The 27,999-nt window shown below is 35.8% G+C and overlaps 2 protein-coding genes across 5 annotated transcripts in view; both read right to left on the reverse strand.

Moving 5' to 3' along the window:
• LOC113093351 (collagen alpha-1(XII) chain-like) overlaps positions 1-6,094 on the reverse strand; it is a 70,143-nt gene extending 64,049 nt beyond the window's left edge. Inside the window, 4 exon segments of the mRNA XM_026259175.1 lie at positions 374-517; positions 2,334-2,450; positions 4,364-4,466; positions 5,893-6,094. Coding sequence (XP_026114960.1) covers positions 374-517; positions 2,334-2,450; positions 4,364-4,433 — 331 coding nt within the window. The 5' untranslated portion in view covers positions 4,434-4,466; positions 5,893-6,094.
• Positions 6,095-10,251: 4,157 nt separating this feature from the next.
• Positions 10,252-27,497, reverse strand: LOC113093338 (filamin-A-interacting protein 1-like). 4 transcript variants are annotated; one of them, XM_026259159.1, is made up of 7 exons: positions 27,206-27,497; positions 25,405-25,578; positions 25,126-25,304; positions 15,632-18,410; positions 15,385-15,449; positions 14,376-14,433; positions 10,252-11,501 (listed from the first exon to the last, which is right to left on the reverse strand). In XM_026259159.1, the coding sequence occupies exons 1-7, from the start codon at positions 27,473-27,475 to the stop codon at positions 11,481-11,483; spliced, it is 3,546 nt and encodes a 1,181-aa protein (XP_026114944.1). In that variant the 5' UTR covers positions 27,476-27,497; the 3' UTR covers positions 10,252-11,480. The 4 variants fall into 4 exon arrangements, with proteins under 4 accessions (XP_026114944.1, XP_026114946.1, XP_026114945.1 ...); XM_026259161.1 differs by lacking the exon at positions 15,385-15,449 and having other exon boundaries at positions 10,253-11,501; XM_026259160.1 differs by lacking the exon at positions 10,252-11,501 and having other exon boundaries at positions 13,812-14,433.
• Positions 27,498-27,999: the final 502 nt, after the last annotated feature.

Raw genomic sequence — 27,999 nt, forward strand, 5'->3', positions numbered from 1 at the left:
ACAGAAACAAACAAAAAATCATATATATTAAAGCAAATTAATTCCTTCCATTAAAAGGTCTTTTGGCCAATTAATTCCCATGCCTTCTCCAGTCATTTCTGATACTCCATAAATATTTATCTAATAATATAATAAATAATATAACTATTTATAGGGATTGCAATCACAAGGAACCATTTCTAATATGTAATTGTACAATATATAGAAGGATTTTCCCCAAACAAACCTAGAAATAAACAAAATCATTTTCAAAGACTTTTCCAAACCACAATTTGAAAATTTCCTGACTCTTCTAGGCCCTCCATGACAGTGTGAACCATCAACATGACATACTAAAGGACAAACTCAAGGAATAAGATGACTTGCCACTTACTTGTTATTTGACCAGAGATTGGTATACTCTCCTCCGATCCCAAATATGAAATTATCGTTACAACATATTCCACATCGGGGGTCAAATCTCTGATGGAGGTTTTGGTTGCGGTTGGAGGAAGTGTGAATTCCTTAACAGGCTCTTCTACAGAGAGAAGGGAACATTCATATTTAAAATGTTTATGTGTCATATCATGATATACAGTCTACATGAAGATAACGTCTAGCCAACCTTAATTTATAAGTAGATAAATCTAGTCTAGACACACAAGAGCTGGATTAGACAAACATTAATGACTTCCCAAGACAAGCGATGAGTAACAGTCCATGTTAAATCATATTTGAAGGGCATGCCAGAACACATTTCCCAAGGGTTGCCTATAGCAGTGAGTTTAAAGGTAACTTGCCATATACCAGATGCTTTCTTATCTCAAGCTACATACTGTACAGTACACTTACTACAGGGACAGTTCCCCTTGAGCAACCTGAGGTTAAGTGCTTTGCTCAAGGGTGCAATGGCAGTAGATCATAAGACAATTGCAGGTCTGAACAACCCTTAGCACTACCCAGATCTTTAAAGGGGACATATGATGCGATTTCAATTTTTCTTTTCTCTTTGGAGTGTTGCAAGCTCTTGGTGAATGAAGATGATCTGTAAAGTTGCAAAGACCCCTTATGAAACAAAAATATATTGCAGTATATTGGAAAATATCATGTAATATATTAGGCATATATTCTTATATATGTTTATTTTTTTCCAATATATTGCAATATATTGAAAGTGGCAATCATTTGTATATTTGCAATATATTATATAATATATGTATCATTAATATATTGTTAAATGTATTCAAATATATAATATATTAGAAAATAAAAAGGGAAAATAATATATTACAATATATGACAATGTATTTTAAGAAATTTATTGGTAAATATATTTTCCTTCCGTATGGGACTAAAGTCTCAAATCCAAAGAGATATTCTTTACCAAAGTTAAGACTCTGCCACACCACCCTAAAACGGCTCATTTAAACACGACCCCACATGTCTACCTCACTATGTGGAAATATTTGCGCAATGCCGTCCAAATGTTCACGCAAAGAAATAAGACGTGGTTTCAGTAACACAGTTAGTATTGAAGCAGTCATGTCAGAGAGATGTGTGTGTATCTAGGCGCAAGCAAAAGCACTTTATTTGGAATCTTTAAGATTACTTACATCAGAACAGCAATGTATTTTATGGATGACTGTTTTTGAACCTAAGAGAGGCGGTCATACTAACTTTGCTACGACAATCTACCACTTCTGAATCAGATACTGGAAGCATGTTTTGCTATTAGTTTAAATATTTGCTCTTGACTGTTCAAATGCAGAGTTTTGCATGTTGTGTGTGTGCGCAAGAGAGAGATATTTTTAACTGTCTTTACATTTATCTTGAAAGAGGAAGCTTGCGATTATGGAAAGGGGCATTACATTTTTCGATGAGTGCTTGCGGTGATTGGCCAATCACAATGCACTGGGTCAGTTGGCCAATCAGTGCAGACTGCTTATAAGATGGGTGGACAAAGAGAGGCGGGGCATAGATGACCTATAATAATGTACAGTATTAAAAAAAGTTTTTTTTTTTTTTTTTTTTACTTTTAAGCATGTCAACATATTCTGTTACACTTAATACACAAAATAATGTTCTTTAAAAAAAAAAAAGCATCATATGGCCCCTTTAAAGTACACTTAAAGACAAAAGCTACTTTTAAACTACGCTTTCTTTTTGGTATGGACTGTCAACTTTTTCAGAATCCAGTTCATTGCCGATTGGGAAAAAATGGTTCCGTCATTTATTTTCCTATGTGGAATGTACATTTTCATTCTGAAACACATCACAGAAGTACAATCGGTTGCAATAGATTCATGCTGGCGCTATAATTTCAACATGTGCAGTGCTTTTACATTTTCACCTACCTGTATCCGATGTCACTACTACTCTCAAGCCCTCAATTCTTGACAACGGTTGCTTCCATGTCATTTGCACTGTGTTTTCATTTAATATAGTAAACCTCAAGTCTGAAGGAGGAGTTACTGTGGAAATAGAAGGTTCATCAAGTTATTTCCAAGAAACCATTCCAAAGGCTGTATTTTATAGGAGCACACGTTTATGGACAAAATCCCAACAGTGAAGTTCACTGTTGAGGAAGGACTCAAGGCAACATGGAACAAACTGGACAACAGCCATTTTGGGTCAAAATGACATCTGTTTGAGCTGTCTGACCTTAGGGCCATTGACTGCTCAAGCATAGACACATAAAGCACGTTCCACAAAGACCTTGACAAAACATTACATGGGGCCATAACTTGTGACTTGCATGCATTCATTGCAGTCAATCCAACATAGCCATACACACTTTGCTGAACTGTTTGAATAGATTGTACAAAGGACTTAAATGCACATTTTGAGTGCAGTTGCATTAACGCAGTCACTTTTCATTGCAAACTGCTTAAAAGGATGCACAACGACAACCTTTAATGAAATATAAAGATAAAGGATAGTTACAAGAGGTTATGCAATACAGGATGCACCAGACTAGATGAACTAGAGGACTCATGCACTTGTACATGAAAAGTTGTCTGCAACAACTTGTGGGACTTAAAGGACTTCATGTACAAGACGCACATGTAGAGGACATGGAAATATTTTAAAGTGATATTCTTGTATATTGTGTTGCATTGTGTTTGGAAGGTCAGTATCTGTGTGGAAAATATGGGTCATGCACATGTTGGAATATCACAATAAAATATTTTGTGAAGCCGCAGCTCTGGTCAAATTTTGACCAGGGCTTAAGCTTGACCGGGAACAGGCTCACCAAAATCAAGATTTACCAACCTGGCCGACCAGATGTCACAATCGGTTCCATTTCTTCTTTTTTTGGGTCCATTAGACCCAAACCAAATTTGGTGCAACTAAAATTCCTCGTCTTTTCACCAATTCAAGCTCTTTGGAGCATCAGTTAACAACATTTAGTTCGCTGTGCTGATAATTATCATGTCAAATACGAAAGTGAGAGTGTTGGTTAATGTACTTGTCTGGCTGTCCAATTTTCTTTTTGTGCAACATGTTTAACATGCTTTTGTTATTTTTGCATAATGCAGCATTGAGAAGAAACACAATTATTTCATGCTATCACTTTCCTAAGAAATAAAAAGGCTCATATTTTGTCTTTTAGTTCCCTAAGTGTGCGGAAAGCGGAGAAGGGAAACTTGGCCTCGACATCAAGATTTTTTTTTTTTAAACCTTAAAGTGTTCCACTATATTTTCCATTGAACACTGGCGATGTGTGCTTTAACCCCCTGTTATTTATTCAATGATTAGAAATGGCAGTTTTTCTGAATTGAAGACTTGGTTACTGAAGCACATAAATACCAAAATACATTAAAAAGTGTTTCACAAGAGTAAAAAGTTGACTGTGAATCTCTCTGGCTGAGATGTATCCTGCAGCCAATCATTGTTCTCATGTCCTATTCATATACTAAACCTTTTCTGGATTTGACTGTACTATCTCATTATTGAAAAACATTACAGTGGACATTTCTGGAAAAATAAGTTGCTGAAAAACAATTAGATGTCATTAAATATCCTGTGATATCATGCATTTCCATTTCCACTAGCATAAACACCACCAAATGTTTAAAACTAATCTTTTAGGACAGTAAAAGTCCTTACACATCGAAATGCACATTTATTCACATTGATGTGAATTTATTATTAATAATATTTGATCATTAGCAAACGTTTTTTGTTCATTTTTATGGACATATGAATGGAATGAAAATTAAATAATAAAATAAAATTAAAAAACAATGAACACATCAAAACAGACAACTGTTATTGTACAATTTATATTCATATATTTTAAAATATAATAGACTATGATGTAAACTGTTGTATTTTTGATCTACCAGGGTGAATGGGGGATTTGTTGGATTTTTTTTTTTACCTTGAGCTCTCACCGATGTGAGTACTGTGAGTGTTAGGAGAGCGGCCGCTGCCAAACGCCTGACCGACATCTTCAGCCCAGTATCAGCAGAACATCAATCGATCTGAAAAATCAACCAAGTCACACACACACTTTGCTCATAAATCAATCCGAAAAAAGACTATACACTCAACTCCAGCATAGTTCACTGCAAGGGATCTCATTCAAATCTGATAAAAAAAAAAAAAATGTATTCAAAATTCTAGCTGTTTTTCAGGAAAATTGGTTTTCCATGGTTAATATTCCAAATATTTTGAAAATGATTTATAAAACAAAGACGCTAAGTAAAATAACTCACTGTGGGTCTTAGAAAAACATCCCCTTCAGCTTTTTAATGGAAAAACTATTATAAACTGCATATGCTCAATGTAATCTGCTGATACATCTGTTTAAGGTTGGAAACTGTGAGTTCATAGACCGTATGCAACTGTCTGGAAATTTGCCTGATTTAGGATCCTACACATCGGGAATGGAAAAACGTTTCTGCAGGGTTCCTGCGCCCCCTGTTGTGATTCAGACTTCACATCCTGATATTCATGCTCTGCCTCCAAACTTTGGCAATGTGCTTGGTCTCTGTTTTACATATACTGCATGTTAAAATAATTGCACAATAGGTACATGTTGTTTTAACTCAGTAATTCGTTTTGACTCTTCAAAACTAATTTTAAGCAGTGCGATGTGATGCTACTATTCTCAACATTTTTCCAGTCATTAGACAACCCCATATTAATTGATAGTCTACATCTACACTTTTGAAAAAGGCATTTGTCACAAAGCAGAACCATTTTGGACCAACTAGGGCAAAAGTATATTGAAACAAAGAAGAAAAAAAAGACATACAGGAACTAAGCTATCGGTCTTATGCAAATGTTAAACTTAAAAGGTTATCATTTTTAAAAGAATAAAAAAATAAAACAAAAAAGGTGAAAGGACATGCATGAGCCAAACCTTTAACAGACTTTGTGCCTATTTTGGGTTTGGTTTTATAATAGCATAAGAAATCAAGTAAATTTGAATGAATAATCAAAGATGAGTCTTAAAAATTGGGGGGGGGAAAGGTAAAGTGGGATACTTTTGGATAATTTATTTGTATTTATTGTACTTATTGTAAAATAAGATGCCAGATAGACTCTCCGAAACCTTTTATCGTGTTTATATTAGATCTCCACCACACTGTACAGAGAAAGGAGCTACTATGCCACAAGTCCCACTTTACCTGTATTATTTAAGTGAATTAGGTAAATAAATTTCTGTATCATCCCATTCTACTCTAAAAGAGCACAATGACAGAGAGATGGGGGGGGGATTAAATCACCAAACAGCGTCTGTGGAAAAAGTGATCAGAGCTGCTGAAAATGGGTCAGTGTGCACATTCATGATTTCACATTTATCTACCATGTCTCAAGTTTATGAGCGATGACATCTTCCTCCATAAATATATTTAAATAGGTTAATCAATAAACTGAAAAAAAAAAAAACTGAGCACTTACCAAACTCCCCAAAGTTTCCAAAAACTTTCAATACATCACAAAACTGGTGAATGAAGATGGGGAAACTCGCCTAGATGCAAAGGGATTTCAAAGCTCTGTTCAGAAAGGCAGAGGCTCTCCGTGATGCTGCAGGGATGGAGATGGAGAGGAGAGATCCCACAGCTCGTGAAAGCTGTTTCCAAATGGACGGGATCTCAGACTAGAATGCGCTTCTTAACAGGGGCTGATCCCGAGCCCTGAGCTCTGACGTCACGCGCCTGTGTGAAGGATGTGTTGGGATGCGCTTTTGGAAAGACACGCATATTTTCGGCATTCCTGCAGCACGTCACTCACCAGTGTTTCGGGTTTCAGCAGGGATTCATATGGAATACACACTCCTGACGAAAATCAAAAGAAACCGCTATAACGGGACAAATAATATAGCCTTAGCGGACACATAGACAATGAAACAATGTTAGGGTGTTACAAATAACAAACAAAGCAATTAAACGATTATTTCACGGTGTTCCTAGCAGTAATTAGCACAAACGACAACTATAGCAAAACAAAATAACAAAGTAACTTTGTATACAATTCGACCTGTAAATAATACACAATTACTTGATAAATAATTACACTTATGTTTACAATGTATCGCTCAACGGTCCTAACGAAAAGCGCGCCAGCGGTAACTATGGTGATATCCTCACGCCAACGTCACTAATTGTGAAAAGAACGAACTTTTGTGGTTGGTTAAAACTTGTTAAATAATATTACAGTATTTTTTGTTCTCTCTGTGATATTAACTCGGTTGGAAAATCAAGCTTATAAGGAATTTATTTTTTATTTTATTTTATTTTAATTTTTTTAACATCTTAGCTGTATTTTAGCTTGACTGGACCATACTAAAAAATAATAATAAATAAATTATATATATAAGATTCGTTTTTAAAAAAAAAAAAAATTTAAATAAAGGGTAACACCAAACCCTTTACACACAGATATCAGGAATTGAGTAAATGTGTCCAGCAATAGAAAACAGAAGCTCTATATATATATATAGACACACACACACACACACACACACACACGCATATATATATATATACATATATACATATATACATATATATATATATATATATATATATATATATATATATATATATATATATATATATATATATATATATATATATATATATATATATATATATATATACATATTATTATTATTATTATTATTTATTTATTTATTTATTTTATGTACCGTTGACATGAAATTCAGCTCCCAGTTCAGTTTTCAACAATGTATTTCCATTTATATGGATATGTAGCCTTCTAGTGGTCGAATCGGGTAACACACGAAGCAGATGGAGATGTTCAACACAACTTATAAATTAATACGCTCATTCCCCCTCCAAAACTACACCATTGATCTAATTATGAATTCATAAAAGAAGAGTTTTCTGTTACCAATCTGGTGAATAAATATTTAGCCATTTAGAAACACATGGGTGCCAACTGGGAGTCAAGGTATGGTTTGATTTTTGATCATTGTTTATATATATATATATATATATATATATATATCTATATATATATATTTCAGCTGAGTTCAGGACTGTTTTTAATTTGATCATCTCCTAATTCTAATTGTTAGTGAGGAACAAATTTATTCATGCTAATAGATTGCTTGCAAAATCAATGCTCCTGTGCTTTATAGTTTTATAGTTAGCATACAATTATTTGCATACCTGTTCCAACTTCTGCAAGGAGCCAAGACATTTTTATCAGGGCATAAAGGGCATATTGTTCATAATGCATGGAATAACAGTATAGACCACCAATGTTGAGACAGGCTTCACAGCTCAAATGATCAGCCGTTCCTGTAACGCTGAACCTCTAGTAGGGAAAACATTTCTCTGATGTATATTACATGCATTTGGAAACTATTTCATATGCCTTGAAAACACATTGATTTGAAGTGCAAAAAAAGTACACATTGCTGTTTGTTTCTTAGGAACCTTTAAAGACATCCAAGAAACAGACATGCTGCGCCGTGAGTCACAAACACCCCTCATCAATTAACACGTAACTTCAGACAGTATGTACACTTTTAGAAGCAAAAACACAGTTCAATTGTTTGTGTTCCTCGTGTTCTTTATGAGGAGAGTATTATCACATAATTAAAATATTATTCACAGACGATGCTTAAAATCAGAAACAACTAACAAACAAACAAACCACATCAATAACCAGAATTAAAGATGAGTGTTATAAAGAAATCATGTTATAAATGTCATTAAAAAACAAAATGTTTTTGCATGCAGAATATTATTACTTTAGGATGCACTGTGCATTTAATTTTCTTTATGCAAAATATAGATTTTTTTCCCCTTTGGTTTTAGAAATGAATATGCAATAATCTATAATAATAATTTTCTTTATGCAATTTGTAATTTTTAATGAGTAAAGTGCAAGAATCAGGATTTGTCTGTTAATGAAGGCCACAGTTTTTTTTTATTCAAATCAATTTGGTCACTTTTACCTTCCAAGTTAAGGAATAAATATTGTGTGAAAAGCTCATAACATCACAGAAATGAGGAGAGGAGCTGGTATCAGTCCTTCTTCTGAGCGAGAGCTGCCTTTACTAGTTCATGACAAATACCGTTCCTGAAAAGTGATATAAATTATCAGCAATTAAAGTTTGTCTTGATTATTAACTCAACAAAATATCTGTGCTTGCCAAGGCACGTATTAAACATCACATCAAATAATGCGGCTTGTACAGAGAAGAATAGACCATATATAGACATTGGGTGTGGGCACTACCCAGCATGCATAGCACCCTTACAAACACACAGTAACATGGTAGGACCTAAGCAACCATGTACTGAAGCAATTACCCATAACACCCTGCAGTTATATACCTAATACTGTGAGACCCCTAGTTGCACAATAAAGAGTGTCACCGACTCCTCCCTTCAGATGAACCAGAATCCCATTGGCCGCCTAAATATGAAACATAAATCAACATTTTGATAAGCACCTATAAAACATGAAAACAATCACAAACGTGTGTACAAAACAATACGATCTGAGCACAATATGCACTCTTAGGCCTTGAGGGAGAATGCAAATTATTAGCAAAGACTTTATGGGACAACAACATTAGTTCATCATTTGAGAGATGACAATGTGTTACAGAAAAGTGACAATCATACCTGAAAGAGTTTCTGTTTTTTCCGGCAGTGCTGGAGATCTGCCGTCTGGAAACTGCTACAGAGGCTCACGGGGAACACCGTTTGACAAAAATATTTAAAAGTACTTTATAGAATTTTATTTTTAAATAACCTTGATTTTTTTTTTATAACAAATATCAGTTTTACAGTGACGTAAACCAAGAATTTGTATGAAATCATTTAGAAAATATGTTTCATTAGTTTTAATGCATGAGTCATTTGTTCTAATTAAATCATATCATTCTACTCTATTCAAAAGACTGGGGTCAGTATTATTTATGTATTTTATTATTATTACTATTATTATTATATTAGTCTCTTCTGCTGACCTAGGCTGAATTTATTTGCATAAAAATGTATTAAATCAGTCGTGATATTGTGAAATATTATTACAATTTTAAATAATCTTTCCTGTTTTTATTTATTTTCCAGCATGTCACAATGACAAGGAACGCTGCACACTACAGTGTTCAAACATGAAAAGCCCATGTAACATGAAGTGAATCACTGATTAAATAATATAATCATACTTTTCTACCTTCCACAGTCAGAGAGCTTAATCTTCATTTAATATCACTTTGCATTTGTTAAGTTCACATTGACTGTAGATGTGCAAAACCGTGTTATTACATATTAAATATACACAGCACATATATTATGTAAACAAAACTTGTATTTTTGATTACGCTTAATTGCAAATAATCGTTTGACACCACTATAAAAAATATTTCATATTTGTATATTAATAAAACAATAAAAAATCATTTTTTAGTCGCTTTGGATAAAAGCGTCTGCTTAATGACTAAATGTAAATGTAAAAATCCTCTAATTAAAGGGATAGTTGAAAAAATGGAAATAAAAAGCTTCTTTTCTCATGTGACACAGTAATGACTTGAAATGAGCTTTTGTGGGTAACTTCTCATCTTAATTTGATGTGTGATTAATAAACAATTGATTAGATTAGATTGATTAGCCTACATAAGATTAAACATTAAAATCGATTGACAGCCCTAAATGAAAAGCCACTTTGTACTAACATGATTGCCTTACATACCAATGCAAATCTGAATTTGTCCCTATAAGCCTTAGACGTTTGTGGTGCAGACTATAACACATCCAGCGGACCATGAAGTCACGTGCTTCAGAAATGTGTTTATTGGGTGAATTTCTCGTTTCATATAGAGGCAGACACACACTTCAGTTCAGTGAGCTCGTACTGCATTCACAGAGGCCATATGCTATAAGTGAAATGAAATACAGTTCTGTGTGGGCAATACTCAGACTTAACTAAACATACAGTATCATGCACCTTTCCCCCAACTGACCCTCTCGCATTCTTTCTCATTCTTTTAACACATCAATACCACCATTAAATACTAGCAGAGATTGATAAATGATCAATAAACTGTTCCCAGCAGTATATGACACTTTAACCAGTCATTTTCAAAACAAACAACATATGATTTAACATTAGACCACTGCATATCTCAAGTCAACATGAACTTCCTTACATAGTCCAATTTATGCATAATGCAATACATTTCCGGGTGAAACAGAATATTTAACGAGATTTGGTGCTCCTTGCTTGTAAATCTCTTATTGTAATATACTTTTAAACGATCTTTGGATTCAGTCTTTTTGACAACTTGCTTGCTTTCAATGTGCACAGTATTTTTGTATTTCTTTTAGAAACTGAATTGATCATGTCTCATTGATTTGAGCTTAAGCACCTCAGTTTTCAAGGGAAAAAAAAGCATAATTTGTGGATAATTTATGCAATGTTCACTCAGAAGCTGAAGTGCATGAACCTGTTCTAAATGAAAGAAAACATGTTGATGAAAAGATTGAATCCAAGTGCAAAAGTTATCCAGTTTATTTGGAAACCTGCTATTGTATACCCAGTGTGAGTAGGTTGTAGTCTTAATGCTGTAACATTTAAAAGCATTTTTTGGGAAAAATCAAATCCTCTCTGGGTCAAAATGACTTAAACAAAACATGGCAGTAAATGAGGTCAGTTTTGATCACATGTAGACTTTTCCATGTTTTACTCTCAAAATACGCATCTGTTTCTCTTCTTCTGACATGCCACAACTTTCCACGTTCTGTGCAACTTTGATCTCTTTCTTTACTGTCTGGTAAACATCCAGTGTTCAGTAATCTGTCGTCAGACTGTCTTGTAGTCTTGAATTGATGATATAGGCTGTATGCATGCAGATATGGAGCAACACTTCAGATCCTTGTGCTCGAACCAGCTTTGACTGACTCAAACCTCGTTCTATTGTTACATTTGGATGCAAAGCAAATGTAGAGACCTCTCTGTCAGGCATAGTATGGATCTGAAACAGCCTCAGCGTGGCTCTCGATTCACATGGAGCACAACATTCTCTGTGGATAAAACAGGGAAAGTGAGTTATTGTGAAAACCAAGGGTGTAGAATTTATTAGCGATGCTCGAGACAATATCCAGTGACTACTAAATTGTCCCTAGAAATATTTTTTTTCAAACAATTAAATATACACGCATGCATATGTAATCACTGTTGTTGTAATTTTGGCTGCAAAAAAAAGCTTTCTTTATTAATTATGAGCATGTTTAGAGACTTAGATGGTATGAAACTGTGGTCAATAATCTATCATAAGTGCAAAAATGTTGGGACAGTTGGATGAGGAAGGGGTGTTGTCTGTTACTGTATGTCCTGAGCAATGTCCAAATCAAACCTACACTCCAGGAGAAAACACTCCAGCCCACGGTTTAACCACTGCATGGAAAGAATCAGTTTCACCGATTCATGTTAAAAGCTTTTGAGCAGCCAAGTTTATGGATGGTGAAAATATCAGAGCAATTTTCCGATTGTTTTCTGGGAATCGCAGCACGCCGTTGAATCCAGTGAGCTGCCAAAGCCTGTTATTGCGCATGGATGGATTAGAAAATGAACACTGTCAGTCTGTGAAAATGGAAATAATTGATTTGAAAAGCCTTTGATAGTGACACACAAAACAGCAGCTTATTATGAGAAAGACAAAGCTTTAAAGTTCACCTAATAATAAAAACTTTGTCATTGTTCAGTCCCCCTCGTGTCATTCCAAACCCATCTGACTGTCATTCTTCTGTTGCTAATGTTGTTTAAATGAATTGGAAGCATGTTTGAAAGTGATTTAAGAGCTTTTTTGGAGCTCAAACAGAACCATATGAAAAAGATAATTCTGGACGTTCTGCAAAAAATCACGGAGGAAAGAAAGTCACACGACATGAGGGTGACTTTATTTTCGTTTTTTGGGCAGACTGTTCCTTTAATGGTAAATGGATCAATTAAAAGCCCTGTCTTTATTTGTGTAATTGCCGAGTTTGTATCAGGCAGAAGGACACAATCAGGATCTTGAATTAGTTTCTTCATCTAAAAAGGTTTTTTTTATTTTTTTGTAGCATTGCATCATTTGTTCGCCAGCGGATTCTCTGCAGTGAGTGGGTGCCGTCAGAAAGGGAATCCAAACAGCTGATAAAAACATCACAATAATCCACAAGTAATCCACAGCAATCCAGTCCATCAGTTAATGTCTTGAGAAGTGAAAAGCTGTGAGTTTGTAAGAAACAAATCCATCATCGAGATGTTCTTAACTTCAAACTTTTGCTTCCAGCTAAAATTCAAGTCCATAATCCATAATGACACTTTCTCCAGTGAAAAAAGTTGTCTAAATAAGGAGAGAAATCTACACAGACCAAGCATCGTTTTGATTTGATGTGAGCGGACAACAGACATTTTTCACCGGAGGAAGCGTTATGGATTATAAACCGACAGTTTGAAGTTAAAAAACCTAAATGACGGATTATTTTCTTATAACAAGCAGATTTTTGGTTTACTACTTGTTAACTGATGGACTGGAGTGCTGTGGATTATTGTGATGTTTTTATCAGCTGTTAGGACTCTCATTCCAACGGCACCCATTCACTGCAGAGGATCCAATGTTGAGCAAGTGATAAAATGATACATTTCTCCAAATCTGATGAAGAAACAAATACAATTTTTTTTATTTTGACTGAACTATTCTCATAGGAGCCTAAAACATTAACTGACCATTTTCTCATGAAAATGAAGGGCCCTAAACTTGCTTAGAAACCTTTTCTCTTTTGCAATACATGTCCCAAATGTGTGTCAAATCCTTCATTATAGGAATATTCTGGGTTCAGTGGAGGTTAAATCTGTAAAATAATGTTGTTTGCCGGTAATTTAGACTCCTCCTTCAGATTATACAAATAAATACAATTACTGCTTACAGTGGACACCTATGGGGTGAGATATTTGGGAAAGTTTAGAAGCAGAAATGTGATGCTTATGTTTATCAACTTTTACGTACAAAACAAAATTGATCAAAGTTGATTTAGAATGTGTTATTGAATTGAAAGAAAATAAAAGGCATTGGTATAATTTTAGAAATAATATCAAATTCCTTCACCGTCAGAACATTTAGTCTCTAAAATTGGCTAAATCATGAGAATCAGTTTGTAAATCATGCTTAACTAATATCTATATGGTTTAGAATGTTATTCACAATTCATGGAGGTTTCCTGACCTTAGATCAATGCCCTTATACTGTAGATGCATTCATTATGATAGAAATAAATAACATTTCCTATACAGTCTCAATATATAAATAATCAATAAACCCAAAATACAAAATAAAACAGAATGTTTCTATGTGTTCTCAACAACAAAATAATATATTTATTTAGTGGAATCACAAAATTCATTCAGTGACATTTAATACAATTCATTTCCATTCCTCTGGAAACCTCCACAAGCAGTTTTACAGGGTAAAACCTTAGTGAAATGGTAAATGGAAAAATAAATACTAAAGGGGAAAAAAATCAAACAGTGACGCGTTAGCTAAAGAGATTAAGTCCAAAACACACACACACACACACACATTCCATTTTTCGGAGATCCAACTATAAATGTTTGTACATGAAGGCTGATTTAACATACAGTATTTACAATATTACAATAATGTATCTCAATCTGGAAATGAAGGCCCCAGTGCCAATAATTGCTTTGTTTTACATTGCAACGTTTTTGTTCAGATTTCATTGAGTTCGCTAGTGCTTGGATTCAATTCCAGTGCCACATTAACATGAGCTAATCTCAGCTATTTCCTCCGGCTCCGGCTGCAGAGCTGCAAACTGCAGTTTTCCTCAGTTCAATTCTCATAGACTGGCTCTCAGTGTGTGTCGTTGTGGACAAGACCGCTTTCCCTGTTTTCATACCTTTTGACATGGGGATTCGTGTTGCCGTGGAGCGAGATGACTGCACGTCCGTTCCGTGCTGAGAGAAAGGAAAAGGGAAATATGAGAACACATTTTAGGAAGTTTTTCAGTTTTCACTGACCATGTGTTTGCCAAAGCAAGGGCATTTTGTGTTTGTAATTATGCAGGCTAACTTTCTGTTTCTGAAAATTTAAGTTTTTAACCTGTTTATAAATATAAATATATTTAAATTCAATAAAATATATAGTTTAAAGGAATATATTATAATAAATAAAATAAATAGGGTGGCCATTCACAAAATATGTTATACTGGAATGTTAAGCCTAAGTCTTAAAGTATTCTTCTTCTTTTTTTTTTTTTTTTTTTTTTTATTTACTATATATATTTTTTCTTTATACTAATAAATAAAACTAAATCAAATATATATATATATATATATATATATATATATATATATATATATATATATATATATATATATATATATATATAAATTATATATATATATATATATATATATATATATATATATATATATATATATATATATATATATAATTTATATATATATATATATATATATATATATATATATAATATATATATATATATATATATATATATATATATATATATATATATATATTTAGAAACTTAGGGTTGCCCTTCACTTCCTGCAAGTAAATTAAAGTCTATATTATTATTTTTTTTATTATGTTTTTTAATCTAATATTAAATACTATTCAATATTTGCACATGTAAATTATATTTTATTTGTTACAATTGGTGCTTGATTTAGTAGGTTTGCTAGGCAAGGATAGGAAGGTTAGCCAAGTTCTGGTCACACATTATTCAATTTTATAACAGGTTAAACATGAGGGGACAGGTCAGTTTGTGTCACTATTTAATGCATTTTCTTGACAAGCTTTTTTGTGTGACAAGCACATCAGTACATTCCAGTGTTAGTTAATGATAATGGATAGGGAGATTGAATTTGATTTATCTATACCTTGAAAGAGAGCTATCTAGGGAGCAGACACCCCCTGATATCATTTTGAAACATTTCAGAAGCAACTGAAATATAAAAGATTGAATACGATCATTTTGTTTTTAGGGACAGAATATCACAAAGTATTTATTGTTAAATGACTATTCTTGTCATTTTATGGCATAAATGCACACTCAATTTTCTATCGCAATGTTTCGCATCTTCTAAAATCCAAACAGTGGGACAACGTAATGAATCTGGTACTCACCACAGATTGAGTAGGTCTGGATGGGGCCGAGGTGATGGGGGTTATTGTGATGCTGCTGGTCATCTTTCCTTGGATCATGTTTCCGACATTAGCTGACGTCTGTCTGGGAGCGCGCAGAACTGTCCCCGTTTGCATCTCTTTGCTGTCTGAACTTACACCATTAGGCCAAACCATAACTGAACCACTTCTGTCGTCCTGAGGTTTCTTGAACCCTGGTGACCCAAAGTGGATGTGGATCTTGTTGTCCTCTGTGGTTATAATATTGGAGTTGTATTTCCGGATGGGCGTTGGGACCGTCTGCTTTTCAGGGGTCAACTTGAACACAGCCCTGCCTGTGGTCATCTCATGGGGCTCTTGGGAGATGGACGTCTGGGAGACTGGAGTTGCGCTTACGGTTATGATGGACAGAGGAGAAGCAGGATGCTCCGAGTAAGAGCCCTTACCCTTCTCTGGAGATTTAGCTCTGGAGATGGCCGTTATAGTGACTGGAGACTTTGTCCGTTCAGCTGGCCCTTCATTGGTTTTGGACTTTGGCATCATAGAAGTCGGAACGATTGTTATGCGTGGTTTCTGCAGCCCAAGAGTTGGGATGATGGTGGTACTGGAGAAAAAGTCTTCAGCACGTGGATTGGTGATCTCCAAAGTGGCAGTGCTGCTCTGATGGTCTGGAGTCACCTTAATATGAAGGGGCTGACCGGGTTTCTGAGACATTATCAGTTCTGGTGATGAGCGTGATGTTGTTCCATTGACCTCCTTGGTTGATTGAACTCCCTGAGAGATAGTAACCGCTTCTTTCTTCTTCATCCAAGGGTTCCAAGACTTCCTCGTCCCAAACTCTGCAGCCGCCGGCGGGTAACGGTCCAACACAGTCGGCTTCTTGAGACCTTTCTGCCTCAGATTACTCATGATCTGATTTTCCTCTAGAACAGACTTCTGGATGAACACAGCTGGAGTCTCGTCTTCGATGTGTTTGTTCATGTCTGCATCGGTCTGTACTGCAGTGGAAGTGAGAGGAACGTCCACAATCCTCCTTCCATTCATGCTGGGTCTAAGGGCACGGCTGTAACGCTTCGTGGCTTCTAACTCTTTAGTTAGTTGGAGAACTTCTTGACTCATGTTTTTCTTTTTATCCTCCTCTTCCATGAACCGCTGCTGGAGAACTGTGTAGTTCACCTGAAGCTGAGATAATTGATCCTCCTTGTTCATGAGCTCATGAATCTTCTCCTTTAGAGCTTGGACATCGACCTGAAGATCTCTCGTTTTGGCCTCTTCCTTCTTGCAGCGTAGTCTCAGCTCAGCTTCTTGGCTTACCAACTCTCCTTTTTCTATGGCCTTGTTCTTGGTGATCTGCGTCTTCATCTCCTCCAGGAGTTGGGAAAGGGCATTGGCTTTGTCTTGCTCGGTTCTGAACTTCTTCTCAAGCATGTCGTACTCATCCTCTGTCTTCAACAAATCGCCCTCCACAACCTCAAGCTGTTTAAGTCGGTTCCTTAGTCTCTCAATCTCCATAGTAAGCTCCTTCACCTTGTTGTCCTCATCAGGATACCCAACTTTGTCTACATTAGCTCTGTTTCTTGAAGATTCCCACTCAGCTTCCTCTTGCTCATCCATTTTACTTTGTATCTGACATAGCTTTATACTGAGATCCTTTCGTTTCTCTTCTTCACTTACAAGTTTAGATTTCAGGTCATCTCTTTCCTTGGTAAGAGCGGACACTTTCATCTCCATTTCGGACTTTAGTTTAAGAAGCTTCTTACTTTCCTCAATCAGCTTTTCTGTGACCTCCATGACTTTGCATTGTTCAGCTTTAAACCGTTTGTTAGTCTCCTCACTTTTCTGCTCTTCCTGTTTTATTCGTTCTGCCATGTTCTTCCTCTCATCTATTAGGACCACCGTGAATGACTTTAGTTTGGTCAAGTCATCCTTTAAACCTGTCTCAGCATTTTCCAGCCTTGATTCTGAGCACTCAAGTTCTTTGATATGGTGTTTAACTGTTTCCAGCTCACATACCAAGCTCTTTCTCAAGTTTCTTTCTTTCTCCAGGTTGTTGTGAAGCTGGGCACATATAGATTTGCTCAAATTGAAAGCTCCTTCCAGTTTCTCCAGGTACACCATCCTCTTTTGCAGTTTCTCAACCTCTAGTTTCAACTCACGGCTGTGATTTTCCTCATCTTGGAGCCTCCTCTTTAGCTCCTTGCACTGCGCTTCTGTTTTCGTGATCTCCTCATCCTTGCCCTCCATTTCTAGAACTCTCTTCCGAAGGTTCTCCAGCTCAGCCATGAGGCCTGAGTTCCCACAATCCCCTCTGCTTATTTTGTCCCGCAGGTCCTGAAGGTCCTCCTCAGACTTCTGTAGCGTACGATTGGCCTCCTCCAACTCCTCAATCCTGCGTGAAAGGCTGGCCATCTTTAGACGCAGCTGTCGACTTTCAAACTCCTGCTTGGCCAGGTTGGTGGTCATCTCCTCATGTTCCTGTGAAAATCTGGAGGTCTTATGTTCTAGGTCGAGCTCCAGCCTTTGGATCCTCTGACTGTCTTCTTTAGCTTTGCTGTTGATGAGCTCCAACTGCTGCTCTCTTTCATGTAGCTTCTTGCTGAGATCCTTAACCTTCTGTATTTGCTGGTCAATCTGTTCAACGTGAAGCTGCCTTTCATCCACCAGCATCAGGGCAAATGATTTCAACTTTACCAGCTCCTCCTGAACTTTCTCAAGACGTTTGCTGTGATCCTTGTCCTTGCGAGCCTGGTATGCCTTCTCTTGCTCCAACAGTGTCTTAAGTCTGGTGAAAATCAAAGAGAAAGAGATTCATAATTAATAATTCATATAAAGGTTCAATTATACAGTCCTTTTTATTAAAGTTAATCAGAAACAACAAAGCGAGACCAAAGAGAGAGTCAACCATTGTGTATATTTTATTTACAAAATATATATTTGTTTATCTACACACACACACACACACACACACACGTTTGTTTTTGTGAAAAGTGGGGACATCCCATAGGCGTAATGGTTTTTATTCTGTACAAACTGTATATTCTATCGCCCTTCACCAACCCTACACCTAACCCTAACCCTCACAGGAAACTTTGTGCATTTTTACTTTCTCAAAAAATTAATTCTGTATGATTTATAAGTGTTTTGAAAAATGGGGACATGGGTTATGTTCTCATAAGTCACCCTCTCCTTGTAATACCTGTGTCATACCACATTATTGAATATCATAATAAAAGTATTGTGAGAAGTGACTGAAAAACTATGTGTGAAAAAGACAAGCATGACAGTTGTGAGAAAAGGAACAGTGAATGAATACTTCAGTGATTTTTTTCTGACAATAGTTACTGAACATTTCATGCTTACATGATTACAAAATAGAAACAGCTCATGTGCTAATAAATTCCAACCTGACAAAAAGTGAACTAGCACATCACAACAGGAATTTGTGCCAACAAGGAAACCTGAAGAAAAGTCTACACTCTTAGAAAAAAGGGTTCATTGGGGTTCTATATAGAACCATAGGGTTCTTTACTCAACTCCAAAGAACCTTTTATGCTAAAAAGGTTCTATAATGACAAGAAAGAACCCTTTTGCCACAAAGGTTCTTTAGGCTATTATTCATTCATATATTACATTATTCTGCAACATTTTGCATTTGTAATTAAATGATTGTTTGTAGAAAATTAATATCACATTTTAATCATGCTGATTTTTGGAGAAAAACTGAAATGGCACTCTGCATGTGATGTTGATTAACTACATAAAATTATATAAATATATACATTTTCTACTCCCCATATCTTGAATTTTGTGATCATTCATATGCATTCATCAATGCATTTGAATACACCGAATAATGCAGTGAAAGAACGCACTCAAAATGCACACGCTCCACGCGCACTAGTATGACTTCATCATGTAACTTTACATTAGCCTAGATGCCTGCACTTTTTAGGCAAGATTTGTTTAGTTTTTGAATATACTTGATACTGTTATAAAAAATAGGAGTTCACATATCACACCTAAACACGGGGGACGACGTAATTAGAACTAGCTACTAAATTTGTTAAAAATGCCTATCTATATACAGATATGATTCACGAACCCCAAACTGACTCAAATGATTCGCGAACCCGCTACGAACTCCCGATCTGATTCAAATGATTCCCGAGCTCCCAAACTGACTCAAATGATTCGCGAACCAGCTTTGAACTCCCAAACAGACTCAAATGATTCGCGAACTCGCTCCGAACTTCCGAACTGATTAAAATGATTCACGGTCCGAACTCCCGGACTGACTCAAATAATTCATGCTCCGCACTCCCAAACTTACTCAAACGATTCGCGAACCCGCTTTGAACTCCAGGAGATGACTCAAATGATTCGCGAACCCGCTCCGATCGAGCTCCCGTACTGATTAAAATGATTCGCGATCCCCAAACTGACTCAAATGAATCACGATCCCGCTCCGAGCTGCCGAACTGATTAAAATGATTCACGGTCCGAACTCCCGGACTGACTCAAATAATTCATGCTCCGCACTCCCAAACTTACTCAAACGATTCGCGAACCCGCTTTGAACTCCAGGACTGACTCAAATGATTCGCGAACCCGCTCCGATCGAGCTCCCGTACTGATTAAAATGATTCGTGATCCCCAAACTAACTCAAATGAATCACGATCCCGCTCCGAGCTGCCGAACTGATTAAAATGATTCACGGTCCGAACTCCCGGACTGACTCAAATAATTCATGCTCCGCACTCCCAAACTTACTCAAACGATTCGCGAACCCGCTTTGAACTCCAGGACTGACTCAAATGATTCGCGAACCCACTCCGATTGAGCTCCCGTACTGATTAAAATGATTCGCGATCCACAAACTGACTCAAATGAATCACAATCCCGCTCCGAGCTGCCGAACAAACTCAAATGATTCGCGAACCCGCTCCGAACTCCCGAACTGATTAAAATGATTCACGCTCCGAACTGCCAAACTGACTCAAATGATTCATGCTCCGGACTCTCAAATGATTCGAGAACCCGCTACGAACTCCCGAACTGACTCAAATGATTCGCGAACCCGCTTTGAACTCCCAAACTGATTCAAATGATTCACGCTCCCAGCTCCCGAACAGACTCAAATGATTCGCGAACCCGCTCCGAACTCTCAAACTGACTCAAATGATTCACAATCCGAAGTTCTCATCCACATCAAATGACACCGCCAGCGCTACTATTGGCTTAGTTCTATAATTTCATAACATTTACTGAAATTAAGGTACAAAAAGTATGTTGTTAACAAATAAAATATCAATATTTCCATTCCAAACTGCTTTGCACATCGAAACATCCATGATCATAACCAGGTGAGCAAATCACTCTCTCACTATTTGATTGCTCTAGTCTTTATCCACTCATCATCATCATCCACCAATCAGAACACACGAGAACTCTTTGACCACAGCTGCTGTGCTTCTAAAGCTCTTGGTGGTCGGATCACATCAGATTGTGGTTATATCTACTCTTCCTCTCCCTGAAGTTTGGTAATATAAAGATTCCTCCTTTGAATCCACTTCTTCTGTGGGTTTTATTGTTCTGGGTCTGAATTTGAGTCTCAATAAAGAAACATTTTCAATCTCCAAGGTGAACGTTATGACAACATGCTGGTGAATGTTTACACTGATCTAGCTCTGCGGGACCATGTCCTTTGCAAAATAAGTGCCAGAATTTGCGTCTACATAATATTTCATTCATTATTCCATGATCTGAATTTCCAGACTATGCATTTTTGAGAATTTTACAGCAGTTAGACAACATAACATATCCAAACAGATCTATGAATGAATACTGTCAGCCCACTTGCATTCATTTCAAACTGTTTTTGAACTCACCATCTAGCTGAAAAGGAGTCCAGGTAGGTCCTGCCTAATGTGTTTTTAAAGTTACTCTGCTCAAAGCATCACTGAACGGATCCCTGAATTAGCCATCACATTCCAACCATGTCATGAACGGAATGAAAGGTGAATGTTGTGTGAAACGGCATTGCCCCTCTTGCTGCTGATATCATCCCACTAACATAGAGCTGTTCTGCCCTTGTTTGGGCAAAGGAGGCGGAGCCACCACAGAGCTTTTCATGCACTCTTTTCTCAGCTTTCCTCTCTTAGTCTCTTCCCTGAGATTGAAGTCAGAATATTGTGTTACACTTTATTTCAATAATCCACTTTAGACAGTCTACTAATACTCTACTAATTGCTAGTTGACATGTAGTTGCAAAGTTACTTACTGTTAATAGAATGTCTAAAGTGTACTATCGTAAATAAAGTGTTACCGAACATTGTTTTAGGAAACAGTAAATTAGAGCAGTGGTCAATGCACTAAATCCTCTGTATCATTTTTAGGGTTCACTTTCCATCTCAAATAAACAATAAAATGACCCAATTATTTTGTTTCACACATGCAACCAATTGTTCCCATGGGAACAGACAACAATACAAGGGAAAAGTTTTGTTTTGAAAGAGAACAATGTTGCACTCTCAGTTTCAGGTCAGATGAAACCCTGTCACTCAGAAATGCAACAAGAATGCAAATTTGACACACTAAATAAAAGAAAAGTAAAAAGATCATTATTCAGCAAATAATATTTGGAAAAAGGTTCAATCATTGCAGGAAGTTTACTGATATAGTTGGTGATTTTCTGGGATAACAGTTGGGAAAATCTACTGAAATCATCAGATCCACTGAAACGTGCATAAGACCCTTATAAATCATAAATCATGTGAATAGTGATAGAATGACATCATCTTTTGGTGTCTAGTATAAATGTGCTTGTGATTTAAATTACAGCCTTAATATCAAAAGCACATGAAACTTCCAGATGTATTTTTAATTGGAGATGTTTGCTAACACACCTACAGTAAGAAGAATAAGACTTTGATGTGCAACAATTGCTTCAAGCGATCAGACATTATATTTTCCTGGAAGACGATAAAACGGGTGAAAAAAAATCCCCTAGATGTGTTAATTGATCCCAACTATCTTAGCATCCACCTTGCAACCATCCAGAAAACCCTTATAAATACCAAACACACCTTATTTTTATGCTGGATTTTATTTTGCAGTAAACATGAAAGCGCATTCATAATGCATTTTTCTTCTATAATGTGACATTAGCAACTTAAACTAAATTTTAACCAAGGAAATGTATCCATCAGAAATTGACTGGATCAGTAAAAGTGGCCCACTGTTTTAAATACAGACACACACACACACACACACACACACACACACACACACACATATATATATTGACTTGACGTGATGAAACAATATTGTTGATGGTAAAATAATTAGTAACTATACACCAATCAAAGAACAATACCAGTTGTCCTCATCAGATTACGGTCTTTCTTGAATATGGGACTTCAAGAGAAAACACTTTTTTGTCATGTGAAAGAAAGAGGTGTAATTTGAGGAGGAACGGCATTGCAGACGCCTCTAGAAGCTCAGCACACAGTAGTTTTATATTCCTCCGTCCCAGCTGGCGCGGCGTTGGCATGACCTCACCTGCTATCAATCTCTGAAATGAGAGAATTATGAAGGAATGTCCAAACACACACGGGCTGGAGATAAGTGTGATATGTGGAAGGAAGGAGTGTGACTGAACAGTGCCACTGCAATCAGCTAGAATTTGGGTTTTTATAGATTTGATTATGAATTTTTTGATGAAGCATCACACAAATGAGCTACTTTTTAAAAATCCAATGCAAATAAAATGCAAAACAAAAGATTCAATCTATATTTACAGTATATTTACAAACTTTTAAAACATAGAACCTTAGAGTCCAGAAAAAAACAACAGAGCATTTTCCAGGTTTTAATAAGCCTCCAAGTTCCAAGTTTTTAAACTAAATATCATTTGCTAGTCAAGCTCAGGATGGTAAACAGGAAGTCAGGTGACCGTGACTGTGGTCGACCACTATAGGGGTCTTATCAGAATATGAATGAACTCATTGTCTCTGTCAGGAATTGTTTAGGATTTGCAGTTATGAGTCACCTGATTTTCCAAAGATAAATATATTGTTTGATAAATAATCTGAATGTAGCATATGAGAGCTTTTCATAATATTAAACGGGGAATAAAACACACTACCGTTCAAAAGCTTGGGGCCAGTTGATTTACATTTTTTTTTATTTTTTTTTATAAATACTTTTATTCAGCAAGGACGCATTAAATTGAGCAAAATAAAGTGTTACATCATCCGCTGGAACGCCGCTCTCTCATGATTATGAAGCTTGTGAAGCTACTGAATAGATAACGGATTATAAAGTTTAAATATGTAGATTTTCTCACACAAATGCATCAGTTCACTACAGAAGGCCTTTATTAACCCACCGGAGCCATTTGGGACACTTTTTATGATGGATGGATGCACTTTATTTAGCTTCAAAAACTCAACTACCATTCATTGCTATTTTAAAGCTTGGAAAAGCCTGGATCTTTTAATATAATTCAGATTGTATTCATCTAAAAGAAGAACTCATACACCTAGAATGGTTTGAGGGTGAGTAAATCATTTATGATAAATTTTCATTTATGAATAAACTATCCCTTTAAGATTTCTAAAATATATGAAGAAGCACAACTGATGGAGTAATGATGATAAAATTTTGACTCACAAAAAAAAAGAAAGAAAATATATTCAATAGAAAATGTTCTTTAGAATCAATATATATATATATATATATATATATATATATAATCAATACCCTTTGTGTGTGTGTGTGTGTGTGTGTGTGTGTGTGTGTGTGTGTGTGTGTGTGTGTGTGTGTGTTTAAAATGCAACATAAAATTGAATAAATTAAAACAAATCTACGGTGAGAAGTGTTTGCCTTTTTTCAGTGTTGCATATAAGAACATTATACTACACCAAAAAAAAAAAAAACTGACATAGAAAGAAGTTTCTACACTAATTTTCACTTGGAATCGCAAATACAAGGAAACAGCAAGTAGCACATTGAGTTAAAAATACATTTTGAAGCAAAAAGCTGGAATAGTATTTTCTTTTAAAACGCTCTCCAATAATCTTTGTTTTATTTACAACTTTCAGAGAAAAAAAAATGGTTTAAGGTGTGGAAAACTACCTTTTAAAAACTCATTCATCAATTCCTCAATAAATTGCCAATGTTTAAAAATTAGATGAAACCAGTTAAAATATATATTTTTTAATTACAAAAGAATAACAAAATAAAAATGAAAAAAATGCTACAAAATAACAAAAAGAAATCTCATTAAAATGAAAATCTAAATCTTAAAAAAAAAAAAATACTATCCCAATGACACTAAAACTTTCAGAAATAAAATGTAAGAAAAATTTGGAAAAAATTATGTCACGCTTCATTCTATCCACTGTAAGAAGATTATTCTAGCATTTTTTTCCACTTTTTGAGCACATTTTTCTGAAAACCATGATTCATTCCTGTGTAAAGCTCATCTCCTCACCTCTCTCTCTCCTGCTCCAGCAGGTTGGTGAATTCATCGCTTTTGTTCATGAAGTCGACGTGTTTGCGCTTTTCATTGTCCAGTTCGGTGACGGTGTGCCGGTGGCATTTCTCAGCTAAGAGCAGCTGCTCTAACATCCGTCTGTACGTCTCCTGGTGCTTCTCCTCCAAACGGTCCAGCTGCAGAGACAGAATGATCATCACCATCATAAACTGCTTGCACTGGCACAACATGTTCAAATCTGCATTGTTAATTCAGGTTTAGAGATGAATATGGCACCTCTATCATCGGGATCTCATAGACATCATCTCTGATCAAGTCTCCGCTGGTCATCAGACTGTCTCTCTGCAGAGCTTGAAGAGGTTTGACGGGAACCGTAGATCCGTAATGAGCCTCCAGAACCTCGGGTCGTGTTCTCTCAGACTGCAGCATGTGGATAATGTCTTCACGAGCCTAAAGGACACGATCACTGCTTTACTCTGGTACCATAGTACTGTGATATACAGCATACCACGGTACTGAATGTTCATCATATTCACATACCACAGTATTTCCATGAAACTACAAACTAAGAATACTTTGGTTCTAACATAGCACGTTTAAATTAAATAAATAAAAATCATGGTATGGCATAGTATCCTATGTTTTAAGAATATATATACTGCAATGAAGAATTTTGCTGTAGAAGCTATTTTAGACATTTTAGAACACAATTAAAGAAAATTGGAACACATTGAATTAAACTAAATTTTAAATATTTTCATGTAAAATATTTTCCAGTAATCTTCAATCATCAATCAATATTTCTCAATCAGTAATAATGTTTTACTGACAACTTTTGACATTTTTTTTTTTTAAACCTTCCCTAAGCATTTGTCATTTACTGGATCAATTGTCAATGTGTCATGTAAAAACATGATAAAAATAACTGGTTTGGATAAAAAAAAATTATAAATGAAATATTTTAAAAGGATTTCCCAGGTTTTGTATCATGTCTCATGGAGCAAACTGTTCCATTCTCGTTGTGCACCAGCAGGGAGAGCTGTACGCTTCCATAAACCCATATGACATCATCTGTGTAAAGAACATCATACTTCTTTTACAGTGTCTTCACTGTATCGTATGGAGCCTATACTGTGTGCTGTATGCACACTATATCCTAATTACTTACTGGTCAAAAGTCTGGGGTTGGTAAAATGTTGAAATGTTTTTAAAATAAGTCTTCTGCTCACAAAGCCTGCATTTTTCCCATCAATAATAAAGCAATATTGTAAAACATTATTACAATTTTAAATAACTGTTTTTCAATTGAATATATTGTAAACTGTAATGTATTTCTGTGATGCACCGCTGTATTTCCAGCATCATTCTTCCAGTCTTCAGTGTCACATGATCTTCAGAAATCATGATAATATGATGATTTGCTGCTCAAGAAACATTTCTGATTATTATCAGTGTTGAAAAACAGATTGCTTCAAATTCTTGTGCATTTGTTTTTTTAACATAAGGTCCACAAGAACAACATTCATGTGAAACAGAAATAATTTGTAACATAATAAATATCATGAATGTCACTTTTGAACAATCTAATGTTTCCTGATGAATAGAAGTATATATAAAATATTTTGATGCCCCCAAACATATAACAGTAGTGCTTTTCCATTTCCAAAATGTGCAGTATACAAGCATGGCACTCAGTACAATACAACAGGTTCCACCAAAATATTATAGTTTACCCACTGTTTGAGTTGTAAAATCATAATATATTTTATGGAATAACTGTATAAAATATATAAAGCTTCGTAATTCTTCTGTCATGCTATTTAATTCCTCTTTGAATGACAGTGATGCTTTTAAAGATTATTAGAATATGTCTTACAAGACAATACTATTTTAGTCTTTCTACTTCAAAATTGTAAGTTTAATTCAATCTGCTACTTGCCATTTCTTTATAATTATTTGTGAAATGTACAAGCAATTTCTAAGCGCAAATTGTTTCATAGGAAGTCCTGCATTGGTTTTTTTTTTCAGTCTAACTGTACCATGGAAAACTGACTGGCATCATGCAGTGAAACCTCACCTGAACTTCTCCCTCCATGACTCCCAGCAGACGGATGAGATCTTCTTTGGAGAGGTCCATCAGTCTGGCTCTCCTCTGCTGCATCTCACAAGGCTTTTTCAAAGTCCCAGAAACAGCCTTGTCCTCACCGCTCTCTTTTTCCTCCCGAGCTCTGGTTTTCTTCCTCATCAGCTCTTGTTTGCTTCCCTCTTTCTCAGTGTTGAGTATTTTAGCGAGTGGCTTCGGTGGTCTTTTCTCTGGCCCCTCCGTATCGCTGCTCCTGGACCTCATCTTCACCTGCAGGTGCAAAGAGGAGCATCATCCACAGATACTCCAGAGACAAACTCCTGAAGATGTTTTGAAAACAATCAAACATCTAATAACGTTCATCACACTGCAAATAATGCTCTTCCTCTGTATTTGTGTCTTGTTTTCCAGTTCTAAAATCTAAACATTCCGAAAACAAGATACATTTACTTAAGGAGCAAAATGAGTTAATTTGTCAGAAATGAAGTGCTTTTTTGCTCAAAACAAGAAAACGTGCCATTTATTTATTTATTTTTGACCCCATTGGCAGATTTTTTTCTTGTTTTAAGCTTAATCTGACTTAGTTTCCTCAGAAATCAAGAATTCATATCTCAAAGGAACAGTTCACTCAAAGTTTCATTTGCTGAGAATTTACTCACTCTCAGGTCATCCAAGATCTTTGCATCACTTGCTCATCAATGGATCCTCTGCAGTGAATGGGTGCCGTCAGAGTGAGAGTCCAAACAGCTGATAAAATCATCACAATAATCTGCACCAACTCCAGTCCA

The sequence above is a fragment of the Carassius auratus genome, unplaced genomic scaffold (assembly GCF_003368295.1).
Source record: "Carassius auratus strain Wakin unplaced genomic scaffold, ASM336829v1 scaf_tig00214968, whole genome shotgun sequence".
NCBI lineage: Eukaryota > Metazoa > Chordata > Actinopteri > Cypriniformes > Cyprinidae > Carassius > Carassius auratus.